This window comes from Xiphophorus couchianus, chromosome 14, assembly GCF_001444195.1.
Source record: "Xiphophorus couchianus chromosome 14, X_couchianus-1.0, whole genome shotgun sequence".
NCBI lineage: Eukaryota > Metazoa > Chordata > Actinopteri > Cyprinodontiformes > Poeciliidae > Xiphophorus > Xiphophorus couchianus.
Window position 1 is genome coordinate 7,868,955 of NC_040241.1, and position 23,049 is coordinate 7,892,003.

Below are 23,049 nucleotides of genomic sequence, written 5' to 3' on the forward strand. Positions count from 1 at the left end.
GCTCCTCAACACTCTTCTTCTGCCCTCCATATTTATGAAGCCGGCCGTCTACCTCTGGTGTTAGGCAGATTTGAGATCCTCGTGGCCGGAAAGATTTATGCAAGATTTATTTTACTTGTCGCCGCTGAGCGCGCGCGCGGCGGTGATACTCCCGGTCATCGGCCGGCTAAACATTAGCATATGAAGTATTAGCATACTGGGGCGTGTTCTTAAAGGACAAACAGTATTTGGCGTCTCTTTCATTCTCAATCGGATTCATGCTCTGCGCTACTTTATGATTTATGATCGGTTTGATTAACTGAGTGCCTAAAAGATTTTTAAAAACTTTGGTAAAGGAAATTTATTTCTGATTAATAATAATTGCTATCAGACTGAGTTGCTAAAATCGCACCAAGAAATACACGATACAGCCCATCATGATATGAGCATAAGACATCAGTTGATAGCCAATAATTATTGATTAGTTTAAAATATTTGACATACAGGCAAGATGGTGGCGGGGCCTTCACTGTTTTATCCACAATTTTCACTCCACGCCGTTGTAGTTTTTTATTTTTCAGTAGTTACGAAGCGCAGTAGTGAAACCTGAAACTGCTGCTGCGCAAGTTACTCAACAAGTTGTTGCTAGGTAACCAAAGAGAGAGTGAGTTAGTTGATTCTACCAACCTTAAGCTGATTGGAAGAGGTTGAGCAGCTAACGCCTTTCCTCTGCCTACATCTCCCAGAATGCTGTGTGGTTCTGGATCGGAGTTCAGTGAATATTTTATATATTGAATATTCTATCAGACATATTTTCTACTGATATAGATCACATGTTTATCGTGATATATATTATTATTGATTTATTCTCCACCCCTTAAATGCACTGATCAGCTTTTTTTTAAATTATTTTTTAGTTTTTTGTAAATCTACTTAGACTATTCTGATTTCTCTTTGTTCAGTATATTTTTTTCCCTAGCCTCTGGTATTCATTAATTGTTTATATGAAGATGAGAAATAATATCCCTTCGTGTATGAGAGTGAGGAGGGACTTTGGTACTGCCGTTATTTTTTTTATTTAAAAAAAGGTTTAAAAAAAATTGTTTTTGTCTACTGTACAAAAAAAAACTGTCTTCTGGAAAAGGCAGCTCTAGTTCATCATAAAAATAAGAGATATTATTACCTGTGACCGGACTGGAACCAGAAGACCAGACTCAGAATATAATTCAGCCACAGACTGAACGATCAGTGATATGAACTCTCAACAAGACTTTAGCAGGTTCATTTCAAGTTTTTGGCAAGACCAGACGGGAAGAATTTAGAAAATTCAGACATCCTGCCATTAATCCCGACTCAGATCTCCTTTAAAATGCGTCTCAGGCCTAATCCATTCACCACCGCCCCAACCACATCTGAGCCCCTCTTGCTGGAATTGGAGAAAAAAACCCAAAACCTTTTCATAAAGGCATATTTGGGTCATTATAGGAGCAAGCTAACTCACTTGTTGTTCCGAGTATTTTACTAAACATGGTGCCCAACGTGGTTTTCATTAACCTACATTTATCACCAAGTGTTCAAAGCTGGTACATTCCAGTGTTGACAGATGAACTCTCCAACTCAGATGTACAAAAACAAGACGTTTCGAGCCACTTCTTTCCTCTCCGCTCTCAAATCTATATCGCTGCTAAGAGCTTCTCCATTTTCCAAGATATATACAGCGGCCGCATCTTAATTGCATTTATCAAGTCTCCACGACCGTTAATCACCAGATGTTTAAGTTTACCCTTTGGATTAATAGTCCACTTTTCATTCCTTATGTCTCTTTGTCTTTGCAGCCAGACAGGGTTCCTGCTTCGTAGCGCTACGATGAATCATGAAGAAAAGCTTAAATATTCATATTTGTTTCTCCTCCTCTGCACTTTGCATATTTTATAAGTCTTTCTTCAGGTGGCTTTTATTAAATTCTACATTTCAGTAGAATTATCTCACCGTGTTGGTGTAGTGTTTGCTTAATTTGTGCGTGATAAGTTGCACTAAAAGTGAACGGTGAAGCTCTGGCGGCTTGTGGTGAATCTGCTTAATTTGACAGCTGAAGTCTTGATCAGTTAGGTCGATGCCTCGGATGCTTTTATCGCACTACGCCGCTTTGATTTCATAATTTGTTGCAATGAGTTATTCCGGTGCTCAGACAGACGAAAGGGAAGAAAGATTAAGTCTTATTTCCCTGGCATGAACCCAACAGACTGCGAGATGCAACAGGTTGGAGCAAACAGCAAGCGATGGTGGTGCTCAGACTCAACACCTCCATTTCAGAGGAATTGGTGAATTTCCAAATGATCCCAGTTATCAAACTGATCCGTCAAGTTCAGTTTGTTATTCAGATTAGTTAAGAATAAAGTTTTCTAATCTAAGGAAACCAAGCAGATGCGCCTCCACTTACCATAAAATTGCGCAAATTGGAATTCTGAAAATAAATTCGCTCAATGAAAACGCGGCAATTTTGAAAAAATAAAACAAAAAAACGTTTTTGACGAAGAGTTTTTGAGATGATGAGGTTGTTTAAATTGTTGAAATCAACGTTTTTCACAAAACTGCAGTGGGAAAACCTTTTTTTTCCCCACATCACACAGGTCATGTGACCAATAACAAGATGCTAGTGCTGGCGGAAAAATCCGAAGAAGAAACCATAAAGTGACAGGAGGATGAAGGCGCGACGTGTTTTTTAAAGACTTATTGCGTGAACAAACTTATTTACGTGTGACTTTCATTGCGTTTCTTATGTAATGGAAACACAGCAATTGCAAAATTGTTGTTTTTTTAATGTTAGCAGAATATTTATAAAGTTTTGCACACAATTTTAATGGAAACGCAGCTACTGACTTTCAGCATTCACTCACGCCTCTCGAAGGACAGTAAATTATATTTGCATGCATGTAGCGACAGTGGCAAGAAAAACTTCTCTTTAATGGAGATAATCCTCTGGAAGCTCAGTAAAACAATAATATATGTATTTTTTTATTCAGTCTAATTCAGTTCTATGGGACTAGCAGAAAAGTGCTTCAGTTTTCCCTAAATTAGAAATGATGAAGCACTGCATTAAAATTTCATGTGACATAAAGCTCTTTTGTTCATTGAGCAGTGCTTATATTTTCCCTGTTTTCATACTGAAGCGATTGAAGCCATACTGATCAGAAGATAAAAAGAAAATCTGGGCATTAATGTTTTTTGTTTTAATAAGAGGAGTATATTTGGAAAGATAAAGGAGTTTCTCCCCCCGTTTTTCTGCCTTTCGGCCTCTAAAATGACAAGCATAACGAGTCAATTGCTAATTTAAAGCCACACTATTTTGAGACTTGTGCGCTAATGGTTTTGCTTTGAAGGAAACAGAAAACCTTAAAATCGTAACTCATTATTTATTAGTGCACAACATAAAAGGAAAAACCTTTTTTTGTGTAGATTAGAGACTAAGTCTTGGAACTGAACAAAATACTTTGTTTGGCATTTAACATTAAGAGGTCAATAAAATAAATCTTTTATCTGAGCTAGTCTTTTATGACTGTGATTCCTTAACTTTGTAGTTCTATTAGGTTAATGTTTAGTCCTTACTTGGCCTCTTTGCCACTTCCATTTTCCGTTCTAAATCGTATGTGTATCCAATTGTTTTCAAACCAGTCATATCTGGTTTTCGTGACATTGGTAAAAGACGTGGGTCATGATTCTGCAAACGAAAATGCCAGATGCGGGAAATCAGGACGTAACCAATGTCTGAAAATTATGATTTTGAACTTATGAAAGAAGTTTGTGTCACTGAAGTGCATCACGTCACAATCCCGCCACTTCACATCTTAAGCAGATTTTCCTACAGTACGCTGCAGTGTGACGTCAGTGTTCTTCTTCTGCGCATGCAGGTCGCTTTCAGGACCATTCACACCCAAGTCTCATTGCGGTCGGGTTTGATTAGTAGTATGAAGGAGCACGCAAAAAAAAAAAAAAAGAATTTAAATTAAAAATCCGATTTCAGGTAACAATCGTAAGTGAGCATCAAGATCTGATTGTGACACCAAATGCAAGAGAAGCTCTCCTCTGTTCTACCTTCTGATTTAGCAGAGCCTGATTGTGTTAGTGTGCGTCCATCACTGCATAAAGCAGTGAGAGAAAGTCACTGATAAGTTTTGGGAAAGCTTCCAGTAGGTTCCAGGAAGGTAGACACTTACTTTACGGAAAGTCTTTGGCTGATTTAAAGACACAACATTCCAGGTTTTGGGAGACAACAGTGTAAGTTCACTAAACGTGCCCAATAACAATTCTTGAAACTACCCTTTAAAAAACAAGGAATTACCCAATAAGTTGTGGTAGAGTAACGAACCACATGAGTTTTCCAAATGTACCTTGTTAGCTGGAAGCAATCGGAAAGTTCATGAAAGTAAGTAAGACGTTATTGGAATGTCCTCTAAAGGATCCTGTACATTTCATGGATTAAGTGGAAGCTTGATGAAAAGTAATCACTCAGTTCCTAAAAAGTTCTCTGTATGTTTCAGGAAAGGCCTCTGTACTTTTTATACAAATATCTGTTAAAAGTTTCTAGGGTAACCCAGACAGTTTGGGAAAGTACATGGTAGGTTTCGGATAACATCGTCTAAGTTCAAGAAACGATGTACTGTGTGCATGTAGTGCTTTCTTGTTCCGTACTGTTTAGACTAATTGAAGACGAAGATTTTACTTTTTTCTTTTTTGTTTAATTATGTCAAACTTTACAACACTTTGAGAAATAAAACGAAGACCTTGACGATGCAGCTGAAAATGTTGCCAAATTCTCTCACTATAACTGATTTTACTTCAGGCTGTATGCTAGTCCAACAAGTACCTGTAGGATCTATTTTTCAACTAATAAATCAAAAAACTAAATATGTTTGAGTTTGATTTTTTTAAAAAGACTAAATGGACAACAATTTCAGTCTTAAAAACTGATCACCTCACTCACACACACAAAAAAAACTTATTCATTGCTTATTTTCTCCTCCAATTGTACACAGCGATTCTAATCTGGACTTCCTGATAGTTAAGTCACAACCCTCCTTACAGTTTCATTTAGCCGACACAAACTAGGTCACTAACTGCCAACTAGGTCCTACTGGGTCACAAACCTCCTTTATTTTCTTTTCCTTGGGACTCGCACGCTTTCAAACACTGGCCCTGTTTCCTGTAATGGATTGATCAGTTGTGCGTGCTAAATCCCAAGGACGCAGACATGACATGAATGTTAGTGCATGCAAACACTTGCACATGCATGGCATCAGGCACGCAGTCTACTAGACAGACAACCTCTCTCTCTCTGTCTCTTGCCCCTCCATAAACCCCCACCTCCCCTGGCGGTGGTGAAAGAGGGGTATTGTTAATATCAGCCTTCCCCAATCCGTCTTCCAAGGGGAGAGAAGAAAGGATGACCCAAATTGGACATGACCGGGGCGCAATATTGTCAACGCTGGCTGGGGGTTTATCTTGGAGTGGCTGCACTGTAAACAAGTGAGAACATTTTCTAATTTTTTATTGATTTTTTTACCCATAGTCATGAGGCTATTGAGTTGCGTAGATCATTAAACTTAAAAAAATAATCATTGACTAAATGAAACTTTAGCACCGAACAGTTTGGTAATGCGGTTATGCATGAACACCTGAAAGATACTCTAAGTCACACAATGCACAGGTTAGTAATGCATGAGCGCTTGGCTTGCTTGTCTGGACTACGGAAAAGGGGGTGGGGTAGGCCATTCTTAACCCCTCTGTGTGTGTGGGTGTGTGTGTGGGTTGGGGGTGCGCGTGTGTGTGCACAAGTGGGAGTGACCGGCATACCTTTACACCCCAAACACCAATAGAATCCCTCCTCCTCCCTCTTCCCTCCCTGGTTTTCCCACCACAGTAGCCCGCAGTCATTTAGCAGAGCTGCACTCAGCGGACCCCGGCTGCTATCTGCAGCGTGGATCTACGTCTGTTTACCTTCCCTCTCCCTCTGCTGTAAACGCTGCCGTCCTCAAGACCCCGTCTCCTCACGGTCAGCGCGCACACCGCGGCGGCTGTCTGCAAACTTTAACCTTTAATGGTGGACCACTCATCGGCGCTGGAAGAGAGGTTCTGCGGTGCTTTTAGTGTAACCTCGAGTTTTTTTTTTAAACGTAAGTAAAAGTTACAATGCCTCAAAGAGAAAAGATTCAAGGAAAGTGTGTATCGATGAGTGACACATCAGTTTCTTATTGGTAAAAGTCTGTGTTACGTTCCTGATTAAATACCTTTCAATGAATTATTGTGTCAGTATCCTGAAATTCCCAAATTGTTTAGGCTTGTTTCCCCCTAAACCTTTTCATTTACATAATGTTTTGTTCATATTTGTGAGATGAAAGAATGTCTTTAAGCATTCAGTATTATTGTGTAACTTTGTGTGACATTGGTTATGGTTTACAAATCTCTTGTTTACTGAAATTGCTTTAGTTTTTATAGACAAGTGTTGATTAATATTCTTGAAGAGATTTAGAAACCGCTTTGTCTCTTTTTCATTCCAAACCTTCACATTGTGCCAAGACGCTTCCATGTTCTACCCACTTAATGAAATATTTAAGTAACATACTTCGATTTATCGGACTAGTCTTCAGTGAAATTGTCTATACTGACACTTTTTCAGTAGAACAATACATCTACTGATGTATTTACTGCTTTAATCCACTCATTGTCAATAAATAGCAGCCATGAATGCAGCTAAGCTGCTTTGGACGGGACTTATTACCATCAGCCAGCTGTCAAGACCCTTACTCAGACACTCAGGGTGGGTTTGTTTCCATGAGCATCGGGGTTTGAAGTGAAAACTGCAAACAGTAGGTGTTGAAGAAAGGAAGTAATGTGGTGGTGTAAAATTTTGACTCTTCTGACTTGAATCCATTCAACCATTTTTATGCCTTCTTTGAGGTGATCCGGGTCACTGGAGTGGTATCCCAGCAGTCATTGGGTTGAGAGGCAGAATACACCATCTAAAAGTCACCATCAGTCCATAAGACAGACAATTACGCACTCAATTACAACCAAGAGCCATTTGGAAATACTATTTTACCTTCACATCTACGTGAAGGTAAATGAAGGTGAAGGAAGAAGTCCAAGTACCTGCAGGAACCTTTGGATGCAAGACGAGATCGTCACAAATTTCACACACGAAGAAACAAGCCATAAGCTGCTTTTCCATTAACCATAGAGTTGCACAAATTGAAACTACAAAAGCAAATTTGCTTAGTGGAAACACACCAATTCAGAAAAAAAATAATGTTTTTCGATAAAAATGTTTTTGCGCCGCGATGAGGTGGTTTTTCAGCCTTGGAGATGTTTATAACAGATCTGTTTCGCAAAACTCCATCATGCAAGTTACGTGTGTGATGGATCCAGTAACACTGGGATTAACAACCGGATGCTACTGACGGAAACCACAAAGACGACGACAGGAAGAAGTAGGAGGATGATGGTTTGTTTTTATTTTTTTTTTTGGACAATGTGGCGCTGGCTCCACCAGAGTTCTCACAGTTCATAAAACGTTGTGTGTCATTACAACATGTTTAATCTCTTCTGTAAAATCAACGACTATAATTTCCCCAAAACGCAGCATATGAAACCACCGTTATAAGGGTTTTGTCGCTCCAACATCTAAATAAGCTGCCAACGTCTCCTCTGACGACTGACTGATGAGCGCTAGCGTCATGGCTGAATTATGAATATAAGCTCATGTAACTGTTTACATCTACATCCATCTCTTCCTTGATTTTTAATGACTTATCCCATGAAGAAGCTTATTCACGTGTAATTTTAATTTTATTTCTTATTTCAATGAAAAACCGCAATTGTAAACCTGTGTTTTTTTGACATTAGCAGAATATAGACAAAGATTTGCTCACATTTGCATCGGAAACACAGCTACATATAGATCCATGGGTGTAAATTGGCATTCAAAGTTTGTGGCCTTTGTCATTCCACATCTATGGAATGTAATATTGCATTGTGAGTGTGAGACCTGCAAAAATTGGACTTAATCAAACGTCATGAAGTGGTTTTAGTATTACTATCCCTATTGTCACTTTTCTGTTTGGTATGCTGTTTAAAGCTTTTTGCTAAACTATCAGATTTTCTTGGCATCAGACCTGAGAGAGGAAACGAGAGGGAGACATAAAAGTTACAGGATGCTCCAGGGAGCCGTTCCTGCAAATGTCATATGTTGTGCCTTGATCCTGCATTTTGAATGTTCGCCGTGGCGCTCTGCTGCTTACGATTCCTATTCTGCTCAGCAACGCTCGTTCTGCATTTCGCATTACTCTGACCTACGGTTTGGGGAGCCAGAGTCCTCGGACTGGCACGTCGCAATAAACGTACTTATATTTCAGCTACCTCTGAATATGGTCTGGGGTTGGATTTGTTTTAATTCTGGTGTCATGACTTTCTAAAATCCTTCTGGAACATTATAGGCCTAAAGCTGACTTTGGCATTCTGAGCAAACGCCTCGGGATAAAAAAGAAGGTGCTCTCACTCACTACCGACTGTGAGATTATTTTTACCTCTTACAGACCTGGGGACTCTCTGCCAATAGCTTTGTTCCTCTTCCTTTACATAGTACCATTAATATGTACACATATAGACTCACAGGTGGGTAGAATGAATTGTCTTCCTTCTTTTCTTCCACTCGCGCTTGTTTTTGTATTATCTTGTCCTTTTCCACTCCTGCGACTTTTCTGCTTCTCCTCCTAACTCCCATCTATTTCTGTCGTATTACTTTGCCCTTGGCTTTTTACCCAATCATTTTTTCCCCAACATTGCTCTGTGTCTTGTCACTTTATAGATCAGATTTTATTTCCGTTTATATTTTCCAAAGAAATATTTATTTGAATGTCTTAATTGTTTCCATTATATCTGCATTACATTAGCCCTGGAGCATATAAATCATTATTCTATCTCCAATATGTCTCTTTCTCTACTTTCCTACCTCCCAATTTTGCCCCCTCTCAGCTGTACCCTGTTTTCTTTCTCTCCATTTCTTCGCCTGCCATTTGCCTCACTCTCACTCCTCTCACTCTTCCTCTCCCGAATCAGTTTGTTTACCCCCTGCATCTTCAGACTCTTGCTGACACCTCAGTTCTTTGGGCCACTGCAGTCGGGAAAGAGACGACTTTTAGCTCCTTTTCACTGTTTATTATCTGGCTGATCCAGCTACTTTTGTATGCAGCAGTCAGGCAATTTTTAATCACCACAAAATTGATTATTTTCTCTAACGAGCACCCGGTGTGTAACATGTCTCAGCGATGGTAGGCGGGGGGGAACGTACCTCATTATGACAAGTACGGATTGGCCAGTGACCTTGCTGAGGAGTTAGAAACTGTGAAATGTTAAGTGCTTTGCAACCGTTTGACTGTCAGGTGTGCTATTCAAGTGACTGATTAGTGAAACATTATTGATTAGTTGTGGAGAAAAAAAATATGACAAACTTGTAAACAACTCAACATTTTGGAATAAAAAAAAGTGACTTCCAGTTTAGCTTTGCATTTTTGGACTGGCATAAAGGCTAAAGCCTGGGGAGTTTTTCCCCCTTTAAATAAAAAATATTTTAAAAGTATAGGTGTTGAACTATTACAATAGTTTTTTCTTTTTTAATTGAGTTTATATACAACCAAGTTGCACTGAAGCAAACCTGCGCTCTAGCCAAAAGTTTATGTGCTAGCATGCTCTTCAATACATGTTTTGCTAGCTACAACCAAAACATGCCAGCTTTTGACAATTCAGCTGCCCTTTAGCTGTCTTTGCCAATTAAGCTAGCTAGCTAAATGGTGCTGTTTGATGATAGGGACCACATAAATTTTAGACACACAACCTACCTGTTTTATGTGTCTGAGGAGTTAGTAATTATTGAGCATTGATGGTTTTCTGGTAATTGTGAGGCAAACCTTGCTGCTATTTTGGTCTTGAACCAACCCATGGATGCCATTTTTGTCCAATCTCTGTCATACTATTAAATCATGAACTCTGACCTTAACTGAAGCAAGTGATGAGTTTTTAGACAATTTTCTGGGTTCGTTGGTGACGTCTTTGATGAGTCATTGATGGTCTCCTGGAGTCATTTTGGTAGGCCGTAATTATTTGGGAAGGTTCACAGTTCCATGTTTTATTCCACTGGTGGTAATGACTCTTTAAGTGTGGTTCACATAAAACTGGAAGCCATAGAAATTAAACTCTTTCCAGGCTCCTATCTGCCTTTCTTCTGAGTGCTGGTTTTTAGCTACTTTTGCTTCCTTCATTTTTAGACAGGTTCTATAAGTTCAGCAGAAATGAGACTTGGTTGTGATCTGAACACAGCCGTCCAATGACTGTTGTTAATTCAAAATGTGTCACGGGATGTGTGTTTGCTTTTTCCGCATTGACTCAGGTTGACATGCACATCTGTTTTCCCTTAATAATTTAAATCATAATTTAAAAACGACCTTTTGGATTTACTTTTACCAACGTTTTTTAAAAGCATGAATTGTATTATTTCATTTGAGCTCTGTTTTTCAGTAAATAGTAGCCAGTGTGATCCCTATTGTGATTAATAAGCAGTGGGAGCAAAAATAGCAACCACATTAACTTGGTGAGTGTTTGAACTGGAAAGAGGCAGATTCTGTCTGTAATTTATGAAACATGGCCTAAAAAACCTTTAAGATTCTACAGCTTAGCTCAGTCTATTCTGCCTTTGTGTAGTCATTTTTTTAAACTTTCCACACTTTTTTTTCCCAACTACAACTATAACCAGCTGTATTTTAGTTGAAACATTTTGGAATAACAACCTTATTTAGTCTTTTTTTCTAAGTGCACTGCTTCAAGATTTCCTCACTTTGCTTTGATAAAGCTTTTGCAAAGTCCAAAATGTAACATCTTAACTTGCAGTGAACGGTTTGGAAATGTCAAGCTTACAGGTTTCCTGTGTTTCCTTTGATGTTTGGAGACATATTTGCACTCATAAAGAGTGAGATCCCATAAACAGTTGTCTTCTGCTGGCACGTTTCACTTGAGCGAGGAAACATGCCAAGAGCGATGATTCCCAATGCCATTTAAGGCTTCACCAAAGCTGTGGGTGGTTGGACTGTCTGCACTTGTTCAAAAATGCAGCATTATTATTTAATACACTGTTGCTCTGCTTTTATACATTAATTACTGTGCATGATTATAATGTTGAATCCAAATCTCTCCCACGTTGCTTCGCTGAGTTAATGTCACCCACCCTACTTTACAAAAATTATTTGCATGCATATAAAACCTTTTTGCCGGAAACCAATGAAGATTAATAAATCAGCTCAACTTCATTTGCTATCTTAAATCTTGAAGGGATCCACTACTAGTTGAACATTTTGCTCTAAATATGTTGTAATTTTCCTATCAACCAAACCGCTTCAGTTTGTGATAAGTAAAAAAACTAAGAATTACTTAAAAGATTAGCCGAGTCTGTTGATAAAACTCAAGAAATCAAGGTCCTGGAGGCTGGCTAGGGCAGCCCACAAAATGTCTGAATTGAGACAAACTGCCTCAAAAGTTTTTGTGTGGTTTTTATGCACGAGATTTCTGTTGAAACAAACAGGTGTGGTCAGTTTGTTTTAACTATATCAGCCAGAGGAGCTAACTCCGTTAGCAGGAACCGTTAGCAAGATCTAACGTGAAATCAAAACTCACAGTGACAAAGCAGATAATGAATGGATAATTAGTGACAGTGAAAGGGCTGAGCGTTACCTATTACATAAAAATTACTGTTTCAGCCGGACAGAAACAGTAATTTTGTAGGACGCAGCTGCCCAGAATGCATTGCAGTGTAAACAATATGGCGACATCTTAGCGTCTGTATTTGAATTTAGAAAAACTAAACAGCCTACATATTTTTACTGCGTTGCTTTTACATCTGTAAGAGTTTTTCAAAGAAAGCCAGAAGAAATCTAGTTTAATTGCTGCAAACATGTAGAAGAAGCTGCTACAGTGGGATGGTTTGAATCATTCATGCGTTGGAACGACCCAGTCAAAGTCCAGATATAAATCAGATTGAGAATCACAGATGCTTTTCACCTAATTTGACTAAGCTTGACTTATTTTTGTAAAGGCAGATGGGTGCGGGATTTAATTACCTTTGCGTATGTTTTAGTCGAAACTTGTGACCCCCCTGAAAACTGTACAACTGCATTGAAAAGTTGCTTTTCAGCAGTCCTCTTTTGAAAAAAAAAAACAAACAAAAAAAACAGGCCATTTCCAAAAATCCCAAGAAGTGATCAATGTGTTCTAATCTAAGATAACATGTAACCCCAGTACTAAACACATCCAACTTTCTGTGCTCTGTTTTTTTGCTGTTATTCAAACGTGTTCAACTGAAGACCCGTGTCTTTCTGGTGCTGCTGTTTCATCACCAGGATTGTATTGGGAACGTCCGTGTGTGCACATGTGTGTCAGACAGCTCAGTGGCGACTGGGGTTTGGGTCAGGAGTGTGTTTTAGGGGTAAAGGATTGGCTGAAGGGCTGTGAGGGGGAGTGGGTGTGTGGTTAGGAAGGTGGGGGTGGATGGGGGTTTTAGGAATCTGTTTACAATAGCTGGAGGGGGAGAGTTTAAGCTCCTGGCAAGAGGAAGAAACTCAGATATCCAAAAGGAGAGGGTAACTCGACTGAGAATGTTTGGTTTAAAGGAGAACAAGAGTCAGGAGAACCCAGGAGAGGATTAAATGTAAACCGAGGCAGACTGTTAAGCTGGCAGAAGGTGCGCCGGGGACTCACAGGAGGGAGGTTTCGCTGTGATGTGAAGCAACAGCTCTGCTGGATCTTTGCTCTCAGCCATGCGCCTAAAATATTTGGTGTGTGAGTTTGTGTTGTGTGCTCCAGATTAAGTGTATTTGCTTCTCACTGCGTGTTTTTGTGCTTGTGCTCTGTGCGCGTGCAGAATTTGAGGAGCAGCTGTACGACACCAAGCTGACCAGCCAGACGTTTCGCCATCCATCCTCGCAGAGCTCAGACGACACGTCCACGTCGCTCAGCCGCTCACCAGTCTCTCTCAACAACAAGAGGCCGGACTTCATCTTCCTGGTAAACAAACACGCATGCAAGTTCTGACACAAAGCCTTTGCCTGTCTCGTGTTGCTGAACTCCTTATAAATTTCTTTCACACTATGTTTTGCTGGTAAACAAACACATGTGGTCAGTAGTGATCGCCTAAAGTCCCTGTTACCTTAAGATTGCATAGTAGCATAGATTTGGCAAGGTGTCTGATGCGTTCCTCTGAGATATTGGTCCAGGTTGAGAAGATGACTTCAGGTAGTTCTTGCAGATTTGTCAGCTGCACATCCATGACCTGAATCGCCTTGTCCGACACAACTCAAAGGTGCAGTGTTAGATGGAGGTCTGGTGACTATGGTAAATGGGAAATGGTCTGTACTTGTAAAGTGCTTCATCAAGTCCAGAGTATACTCCAAAGCGCGTCACAATACATTCACATACACATTGTGGCAAGATACTGGATGGTAGCCACAACTGCCCTAAGGAAGTCTGACAGAATTACCCAAGGACACAACAAGAGAGTGGGGGCTCAACCAGCAACTTCCTGATTACGGGATGAACTCTTACCACCATCGCCCCAAACACCGATAGTGGCGACCACTGGAGTACGGAGGTCACCGAAGCATCACAAACTCATTGTTGTGTTCAAGACACATGTTTGAGTTGATTTGAGCTGGGTGACATGCCCCATTGTCAACCTGGAAGTAGCCACCAGTAGATGGGTACTCTGTGGTCCACAACTACAGCCAGGCTGACTGTAGTGTTTAAACATCGCTCACTTGCTACTGAGATGTTCAAATATGCCTAAAACCAACCAAGCTTAGCCAGCAGGAGTGGTACTTGGTTTGTAACTCATTTATTTCAAGGTTCCACATGTTGTATGTTCAGAGATGCTATTCCACACACATCTTGAGTGGTTATGTGAGCTATACTTCATCTCCTACTTCAACAAGGCAACTGACTGCTGCTGCCTGGATATTTTTTCTCTTGTGGACTGTTCTTATGGAGAACAGTCCACAGGAGACGGATGTGTGTGAAAATGCCAGTAGATGAGATGGTTTAGCCTGTCTGGCACCAACAACAACATTACGCCACTTTGTTCATTCCCCTTCCTTCGTTCTGACGCTTGGTTTGAACTTCAGCAGGTTGTCAGGTTGTGTCTACACTTTGAATGCTAGCTTAACACATTGATGTTTAGTGTTTTATTTCACTAACGTTTCAAAACCTTGCCATCCTATGAAATCCCACAGAGTCTTACTGGGCTGGCTGGTAGAGGTGTACAATTTCAGGGACATAAAATTGTGCTACTTTTTTCCTGTCTTAAAGACACAGTGCCTCTAACACATCAGGTGTAGGCATTCAGGTCAGTTACAGATCAATCCAACTGGACATAAATATTACTTGCACGGAGAGAGTGAACACTGGAATACAATTTCATTCAAAGACATTCTTTGAACTTGTGACAATGATATTTTGATCATGACTACGATTCTCTATGTTGTGGCTAATGATGGCTTATGCCAAAACTATGTTCTGCACAGCAAAAATATGGCAAATGAATGCTTCTGCTTGATTATTTTTGCAATTATGTCAACTACTGCAGTTGCTATTCTAATTCTTGTGTGAAGTAAGTTGGTTTTCAGTGAGCTTGAATGTTTTCAGTTTAGTTGCTGTGTCCTTAACTCAACACAAGGGGCTCATTTTCCACACTACATTGTGTACACAAATGTTTAGCTGATGACGAAATAGTATTCATAGCTGAAAAATATACTTAATATTCATGATGGAGAGATGACCTCTTTATTGTTTGGATGCATGTTTCAGATCATTGTGCCATTATGCCAAAGCGCTAACCTATCTAGTGGTTGATCTAACTTAAAATTAGAAGGTATCAATACCAAAGGCAGCAAAACAGAACCAGATCATGATGCTGCCACCACCGTGCACCAGTTGTTTGGTCTGTAGGCTTTAAAGCCTCATTGATTCCTCCAAACATATGACTAGACTTGATCCTTGTCTCACCTGACCATGAAATGTTCTGTAGGAAACTTTTTGGGTTGGTGATTTCAAACGAGAACTTATTTCTCTCACTCAAAAGTGATGAGAGAATCAACTTGACCTCAGAAGATGACATGGTTTGTTTTCTAGCAGTAGCCGGTTTATAGCAGACTTGAGCATACCTGCGGTGTCTTATGTTTCTCCTCAAGGTTTGAACAAATTTGCTTTTGTATCAACTTTCTTTCAGCTTGGTTCTTCTTCTACACCTTGGTGAAGTGGCATTGCATTTGATAAATTGTATTTCTGTAAAATAGTTTGAACCCAAGTAATTCCCCCAGCTTTCTTAAATCCACAATTGTCCTTCTTAGATCTTAGATTGTTTGGAGTACTAGCGAACGCCAGGCAGCGCTCTCAAACCCATTATGTTTACCCTGGCAAAGAGACTCCAAAAAATATTACATGAAATTGAAAATACCTTTTGGATTTTTAGTTCTTTTGGTTTAATGTTTTTTTGTATGTTGTGACCGGTGGGATCTTTTGTACTGCTTATGTTGTAGCTACAGGTGCATCCTTACGTCAATTCATAAGATATTTCCTGCTGTAAATTCAAATATTTGGGATACAAATGCAAAGTGAAAATTAAAGTTTCTTTCCATTGACATTTTGTGAATTAAAATTTAAGCGACAGGAACAATTTCCTGTCGTTCTGTTTTCTAGTTTGTTCGGAATGACCTTGGTTGGTGTTACTTCTTCTTCACTTCAAACGCTCCAGTTCCAGACTTTAATCGCTAAAACAATACAGCATGATTATTATTATAATTCTTTTCCCCCATGAATCGAGCAAATGACAGCTAAAAGTTGTGTTGTGACTGAACGCCTCATTATGTTTATCATTCCGTTAACACAACAGGCTGAATGTGAATTAGCCAAAACTCTGTTGTACAGCGCAATCCACCCCCTCATTCAGATTCACCAGAATTAGTCATCGTGCTTTTCTCTCTCTCAGCTGCTGTCTATAAACAGATCCTTAATGATTTAGTGTCTTCCAGATGGAAATATTATTATAATCCTTGGGAAAATAAAAAATAAAAACACCAGATAACAGTAGTGCTATCTGACAGGCATCTCCTGTACACAAAGCTGTTACTAATGGATTTTAGTTTTTTGAAGCAAGAAGGGAAATAAATGTATTTGTATATTTTAGGACGAATGTGTCTTATGACTACGGTATCTGTAGCTGGATGTACTCTGCTCATGCTCTGGCTGCTAAGACTGTTTTCTTGGACAGCGTCACAAAACAGGATTCACGCTACTTTTACTGCAGCACACTTCCTGCCTGTTACAGCTCAGTTCATTTAACGATTTTATTTGTGCTTTGGGCTGATTCCCGTTAAGCTGTCATTGCTCTCTGCGCTTCTGCAGAAGCAGACGGGGTTTTTACGTTTGTCTTTAAAGATGAACTGCAATGTTTCCTGCACTGCAGGAGCAGTGAACTTTACATCTTGTCACGTCAAAAGCACAAACTTCGTTAAAGTGTATTCGATTTTCACACTGACTAGGAAAAGTGGAGAAAGGGATACCTGGCATGTAAATCTTTTCAGCAGTCTGTTCAATATTTTGTGGTGCGCATCAGTTTTCAAGCTTTACACAGATTTTCAATTAAATTTAAATCTGAACTTTGACTGGGCCATTGTAGCCCTGCCCAAACGCTTCATCTAAGTCATTTTATTGTAGCTTTGTGTTTATGCTTTTAGTTTTCCTGATGGAAGGTTTCACAGTGTTGCTCTGTTATTAGCTGGCTTCATTTTCCAATCCACTTTGAATAGCTTACGCTTCTAAATAAAAGCATTCCCGCAGCATGATTTAGCCATCCCCATGTTTCATAGTGGGGGTTGTGCGTTCAGGTGGATGTTCAGTTTCAGATTTCCTCCATCCATAATATTTTACATGCCTTTTTTGAGCAGAGCAGCTACTTTCTTCCAGTTTTTTTTTTTATTATCTTTTTTTTTTTTTTTTTTTTTGCTGTGCTAGCAACCATGGTCAGTTTAAGTTGCCGGTCATGTCCTGGTAGGTGTGTAGCTGGTACTCTTGCAGCAGCTGTAATTTTTTAAAGTAAAAAATTGACTGCATCTTGAGAACTTTATTGCACAATCCTTTTTCAGGGGTGTGAGAGTAAAGGTGGATGAAGAGAAATTCATGTCAAACTTGGATTTTATCTGTAAAATGTTTGAAAAAACGTGAAAAAATGTTTTGAAAAAGTTCAAAAGGTATTAATTTCTTTAAAGTGACCGTGTTTCCATGTATTTCTTTACCTATTAAGACAATATTCCTATTGGAGAAAAACACAGCCTCCCTTTCTGTGTCTTCTCCTTCTAGCCGGCGTCAAAGCAGCTCTACGAAGATGAAACCACCTCCTCCGTGTTTGGCCTGAGGTCTGTGATCAACCCGTCGCCTTCCCCGACCCCGTCCCCCTGCGGCTCGGATCGCCCCCCTCTGGCCTGGAGCAGCAACAACAGCAGCTGCAGCACAGCTACGTCCGCCACCACAAGGCCGCCCGTCGCCGAGAAACCGCGCTGGCACCCGTTACGACGCACGCTGGCTCACTGCATGCCACTCGACGTCACAGGTACGGCAAGCATATCGAAAGAATGCTACAGCGTTTTGAGGAGCTCTGGTCATTTCTGATAACTGACAGATTTTGGCTGGTTTCTTGGCTGTCCATGCTTTGCTCCATTTCACATTATTACACATAATTTCTGAACTTGCTTGTTTTAGCTTCTTTCTATGTATGGACTACTTTTGTTGCTACCAACACCTGGTGAACATTTTATGTCAACACGACCTTTAGACATACATTTACTATAGTAAATTGATATGTATTTTTACAAATCCAGATGTGCCGCTAACTATGAATAGAGGCTGTATTGCCATTTATTTTGAAAACTCGTTAAAAACCTGTTATGAACTGCTGTCATTCCTATCTGCTTTATGGTCAATTTTGATTTTTAACAAGAACTCTGTCTTAAAAATGTGAAATTATGTCCTCAGGTCAATAAGCACACAGGCATTTTAACCAGAACATGAAATAGGAACTATTTGTTATCTTATCAAGGCACTTTTCAAGGCGCTTGGAGTTGCTTCACTTTTTCAGCACGGTCACTTCCTGTTAGCTTGTTGTATGTGTTAGCATGTTTAGTCTGGTAGTGTCTCTTTACGTTGAAATCCTTAAACAAGGCAACCGTCTCACAAATTAGACAAGCACAATTGCCTTGATTTTCAGAAAAGAAGTATTATAATTCCCATCTCTCTTGAAAGCGGCGGCCCTCACTGTCAACTTTCCTCGTTTTCTTTGCAGTGGCCATGGCAGAAATGAGTGGAGAGCGGTTCGCTGAACGGAGGCAGACTGATAGTATTAAAGTGGTGCTGCCACCATTTGGTGAAAGGAGGAATTACAGTTTCAAGTTTTATGATTTATTTATTCTGTTTGACAGTGCAGGCGGGCCATAAATAATACATTATAAGACCAAAGCTGCGGGCCGTATGAAATCTGGCCGCGGGCCGTGATTGGCCCCCGGGCCGGACTTTGGACATGCCTGGTATATGACCTACTTTTGTTTTTTCTCCTTACTGTTCCTCCTTATTTTTCTATATCTCTCATTGTTGTGGATGGAAAGTGTAAAATCCGGATTATATAGACAAATGGTGGTAAAATAATTCAGATGAACTTTTTTTGAAATTAGCATACATTACAGTCAGCGTCCTACCTCTTTACTCTCAGTTAAAGGGTATAACTGAGTTATACGGGTATAAAGCGCATGCGTGTCCAATGACATGCTAAAATCACAGCGCCATCCGGTGGTCTGGCATGACAACTACAGCCATTTAAACAGAACCTCTTTCAATCAGGTTCTGAAAATCCTGCAGTTTCCAGGCAGCGGTCTCATGAAAGCGTAGCCTAAAGCAAGGTTCAGTTATAAAACAACGTCCCAAACTTTGAAGATCTGACAGAGAACCGCTCAATCCATCATATGAAATATTAAAGACTACAACAAAAACCTAACAAGATATGGTTGTCCTCCGAAATCGACAGGCTGGGCAGCGTCAGGGGAAGCTGGTGAGTGTTGATGGAAGGATGGATGGAGCCAAATACATGGAAATCCTTAGAGCGTAAGACATGTCAAAGTCCAGACCTAAATATAACTGAGAATATGTGGGAGGGCTTGAAAAGGGATGCACACTTTTGTGAAGAAGATTGTTTGAAACAGTAGACATAAGATTTGAAACTGTAAGTGTGCTGAAAGACGGTTCTACAAAGCATTAACTCAGGGAGACTGAGTGAAAAACAATTTTTTTTCTTCCACTCTGCCATTATTCCCTACATTGTGCATTTCAATGACATATATTAAAGTTTGCAGCAACGCAACAATATGTGGACTCGTTGCTCTCTGCATCCACAGCTAACGGGTTGCTCTGGAAGGTGTAGACAGGCGCTAGTCTCTCTCAAATCAGGATGACTTCATTTTCGCACAAGCCTATCGCGAGTCTGCTCTGCTGAAACAAGAATCGACGTCAAGAACATTTCCTCCTCATGACTGCACAACGCCCTCGCCACTCTCTGCCAGACCCTCTGCTTTGGATGTGTGTAGTGTGTGGATGTGTGTGTGTGTACGTGGGGGTGTGTGGGGGTGTGTGCTGTCAGCATGCCACGGTCAGCCTCAGCAGCATCTCTCTGACACCGCCGCTTCCACTCGTCTCAACCAAGGCTCCCTCTTGTTTGCGTCTCCCATATGTGTGTGTGTGTGTGTGTTTCTGAGTGTGTGCGCGGACCTCCTGGTTTTTGGCATAGCAACTGCTTCGTCACCAGGTGCCTCTCCCCTCCTTCTCTCCAGAGTATCCATCCATAGTTAAACATCTCTTTCTCCTCCTCTCCGCTCAGTGGTGAGGGTGGTGAGGGCGGGAGCTTCAGAGGAGACGAAGGTCAGGTGTATTAATCCACGCCAGCGATCTTGAATTGCGCCTACTGTCAGAGATAAAAGGCGAGCAGTGAAAAGGGGGGTACTTAAAGCTTCCTGGTCAATACCGATTTATGTTTTTTTTCTAGGTCTGACCGGTTTATTTATTCTAAGGATGATGCAAAAGAGGAAAATACAGTAAATGTCCTGAAGATTCTTCAATACAGGAAGTAGTTTTTAATTAATCAGAAAGCGAGGTATTTAAAAGATTATGCCTATAAATACATCAAAACATACACTCTAACCATCAGAATGAAGAAAGTGAATCAAATGTGTACATGCTTAAAGAAGAAAATGGTGGGAAATCCTAGTGATTCAATTAAAAAATACTTTATTGATCCCAAATGGGAATTAAATGTTGCCGTAGCTCATATTAAATCTAGATTACTCAAAGAGTTATTGTAGATGGTGTTGGCTGTGTGAAGGGAAGCCTCCGACTGAAAACGCTTTTGATGGAAAAAACGAAAAAGTTCAATTGCGAATCGGAGCCGATCAAGAAAAAAAAACGAGCCGGTTCTGATCTCTGGTTGACTATTTGGCGCATCTCTACTAAAATAAAGAATTTACTTTTGTAATGCAAAAGTATTTTTTATGGAATTGTACATGTAGTTTTAACTTTTTTTGCACATTAACAGACAGAATGAAAAAGAAATAGAAAAAACTTAGAAGCAAAGTATTTGGATACAAATATAAAATAAAGCAGTAACAATTTTTTTTCAAATAAATGTCATAAAAACCAGAGTAGCATTATTTCTGATCAAGCTGCCCATTGACTTAGTATGAGAAAGTTTTAGGCTGTATATTTTTATTTCAAAAATTTAAAGGTGTGTGTAACCCAAGTATTAGTTTTTTGGTACTATTTTTAGAAGCGGATGAACACCGATTACAAGCTCCAATTGGCTCATTAGAACAGTGATTTTGAGCATAAACTAAATGTTCTATATTATAGAAGTAAATGTTTATAACATCACATTTGCTCCTTTATAAAGAAATCACGTGTCTCATTCAAATTGTTGCTGTTAAACCTGCCAATCTTCCTCTCCGTCTTCTCCGGCTTTCTTTATGCTGAAAGCCAGCGAACAGGTAGCTCACAGGCGGCTTACTGTTACCATGGCATCTCCACACTCTTCCTGTCCCCTCCATCCAAGATGGAGAGGAAGAAAAGCTCCTGCCAAAAACAGAAGAAGAAGAAGAAACGTGTGAGATAGAAAATAGGAATTGTGGATGAATAAAATGGATGACAGTGGTTGAAATAATGTGTTTGGAGGTATAGACTGGAAAAAAAGGATCAATGAAGGTTAGTCACTGCTCCTTCCTCTTCCTCCTCCACTCGTCTCTCGGCCTCAGTGTTGCCGCTGTTGCCCATCTCGCTCCAGCAATTTTCATGAATGACTGTTAGCCAGTGAGGAAAAGGGAGAGTGGAGCAGATTGAGAAAAAAAAAGCCTTTTTTTTATTTGTTGTTCTTTCTTTGATGCTATTAGTTCACGTTTAGAGTTGAGAGATTAACCTAGTCCTGATTTTTTGCCCTAAATTGTCAAGATAGAGGAATTTTCTTCCACATCGAAGCTGCATGTTTCTACAGTTTTTTTCATTCAAGTATGATTCTCATTAGTGCAGCGCTTCGCGGTTCAGTATTTGCGAATTCAGCTATTAGCGGATTTCTTTGAGTGGAACAACTTAAAATTATTTACTTATATTTTTTTCGTAGAACATGTCTAAAATAATCTAAAGAAAATGCAGCTTAGGAAACTAATATACCCAGCACCACAACTAGTTAGCATGCTATTGTCTGGCGTTTACAAAGCAGCCAATCCAGGAGCGGCATTTATTCTCTCTTGAGCTGATTGGCTGTACCTCCCAAGAATGGAAATAAGTTCTAAGATGGCTTCCACTGTGCATCTTAATGCATGTTAAGGTATATTTGGTGTTTGAACTATTAAAATGGGTAGTTATAAGTGTTTTTATTGGGAAGTCAACTACTGTTGGGTGGCTCAACCCTGCGAATACCAGGAATCCACTGTACTTTGATTAAACCCAAATTATGAAATAAGCACTTGCTAAATTTATGGTTTTAAAGTGAGCAGCTTTCTTTCTCTTTATAAATAACACAAGTTGTCAAATGTGTCCTGCTGGTATCAAGCCTGCAGTTGGCTTCTGTACAGAGGCTAGCTTGTAGCTAAAGCAATGCCAGGTTAATAAAAATGAGGGTGACGCTCCCTTCGTTTTTAGAACGTGGATATTTTTTTCTTTTGCATATTTTCCAGTAGCCATCTTTTAGTGCGCAGCAACAGGTGGGAGTTGCAGTTAGCAAGCATTTTTGTTAGTAGGAAAATAACTATGTTTTCCTGAAATACCAATATGCTTCCAAAACAACAAATTTTAAGTAAGATGCCACTTCCTGGTTGCTATGGAGACTTGCCGAACCATCGACGCTAGCCTTTGCTGCTGTCCCCTAAACATTAAACTTAGGAAACTTTTACTTCCCTTTCCGTGTTCATCACTACGTGGTGGCAGCATAAACCTGGATCCTTTCCAGTTACAGTTCCACTAACCCAATTTTCCCACTTCCTTAAAATATATGATTTCTTGTGTTTCTCATTTTTAAGAGTTGCTAAGTGAAGTGAGTCTATGTGCTGCCCATTTGCACCAGGGAAACAAATTAATTTGATTACTAAGACAACTTAGACGCAGGGGTGCCCAAAGTCGGTCCTCGAGGACCGGCATCCTGCATGTTTTAGTTCTCTCCCTGGTTTAACGCACCTGGATCCAATGATGGCTCATTAGAAGGCCTTAGGAGAGCATTGACCTGCTGAGAAGGTTGTTACTACCACCAGGGAGAGAACAAAAACTTGCAGGATGCCGGCCCTCCAGGGCCGACTTTGGGCACCCCTGACTTAGACACTCTGATTATCTATAAAAGAAATGAAGTAAAAATTATGATCATTCTTCAGTTTTGTTTCTATTAAATTGTTTTCTGCAGGTAAAGTA

General features: G+C 40.0%; 1 protein-coding gene across 4 annotated transcripts in view; it reads left to right on the top strand.

Annotated features, from left to right (window-relative positions):
• Window positions 1–23,049, top strand: part of nhsl2 (NHS-like 2) — a 128,988-nt gene that overhangs the window by 93,842 nt on the left and 12,097 nt on the right. For 3 of the 4 annotated variants that reach the window (XM_028038177.1, XM_028038178.1, XM_028038179.1), the window contains exons 3-4: window positions 12,938–13,080; window positions 17,425–17,674. In XM_028038177.1, the coding sequence (XP_027893978.1) occupies window positions 12,938–13,080; window positions 17,425–17,674 (393 nt within the window). Of the gene's footprint in view, window positions 1–5,924; window positions 6,150–12,937; window positions 13,081–17,424; window positions 17,675–23,049 lie in introns of those variants that run through there. The other variant, XM_028038181.1, reaches the window with a different exon arrangement.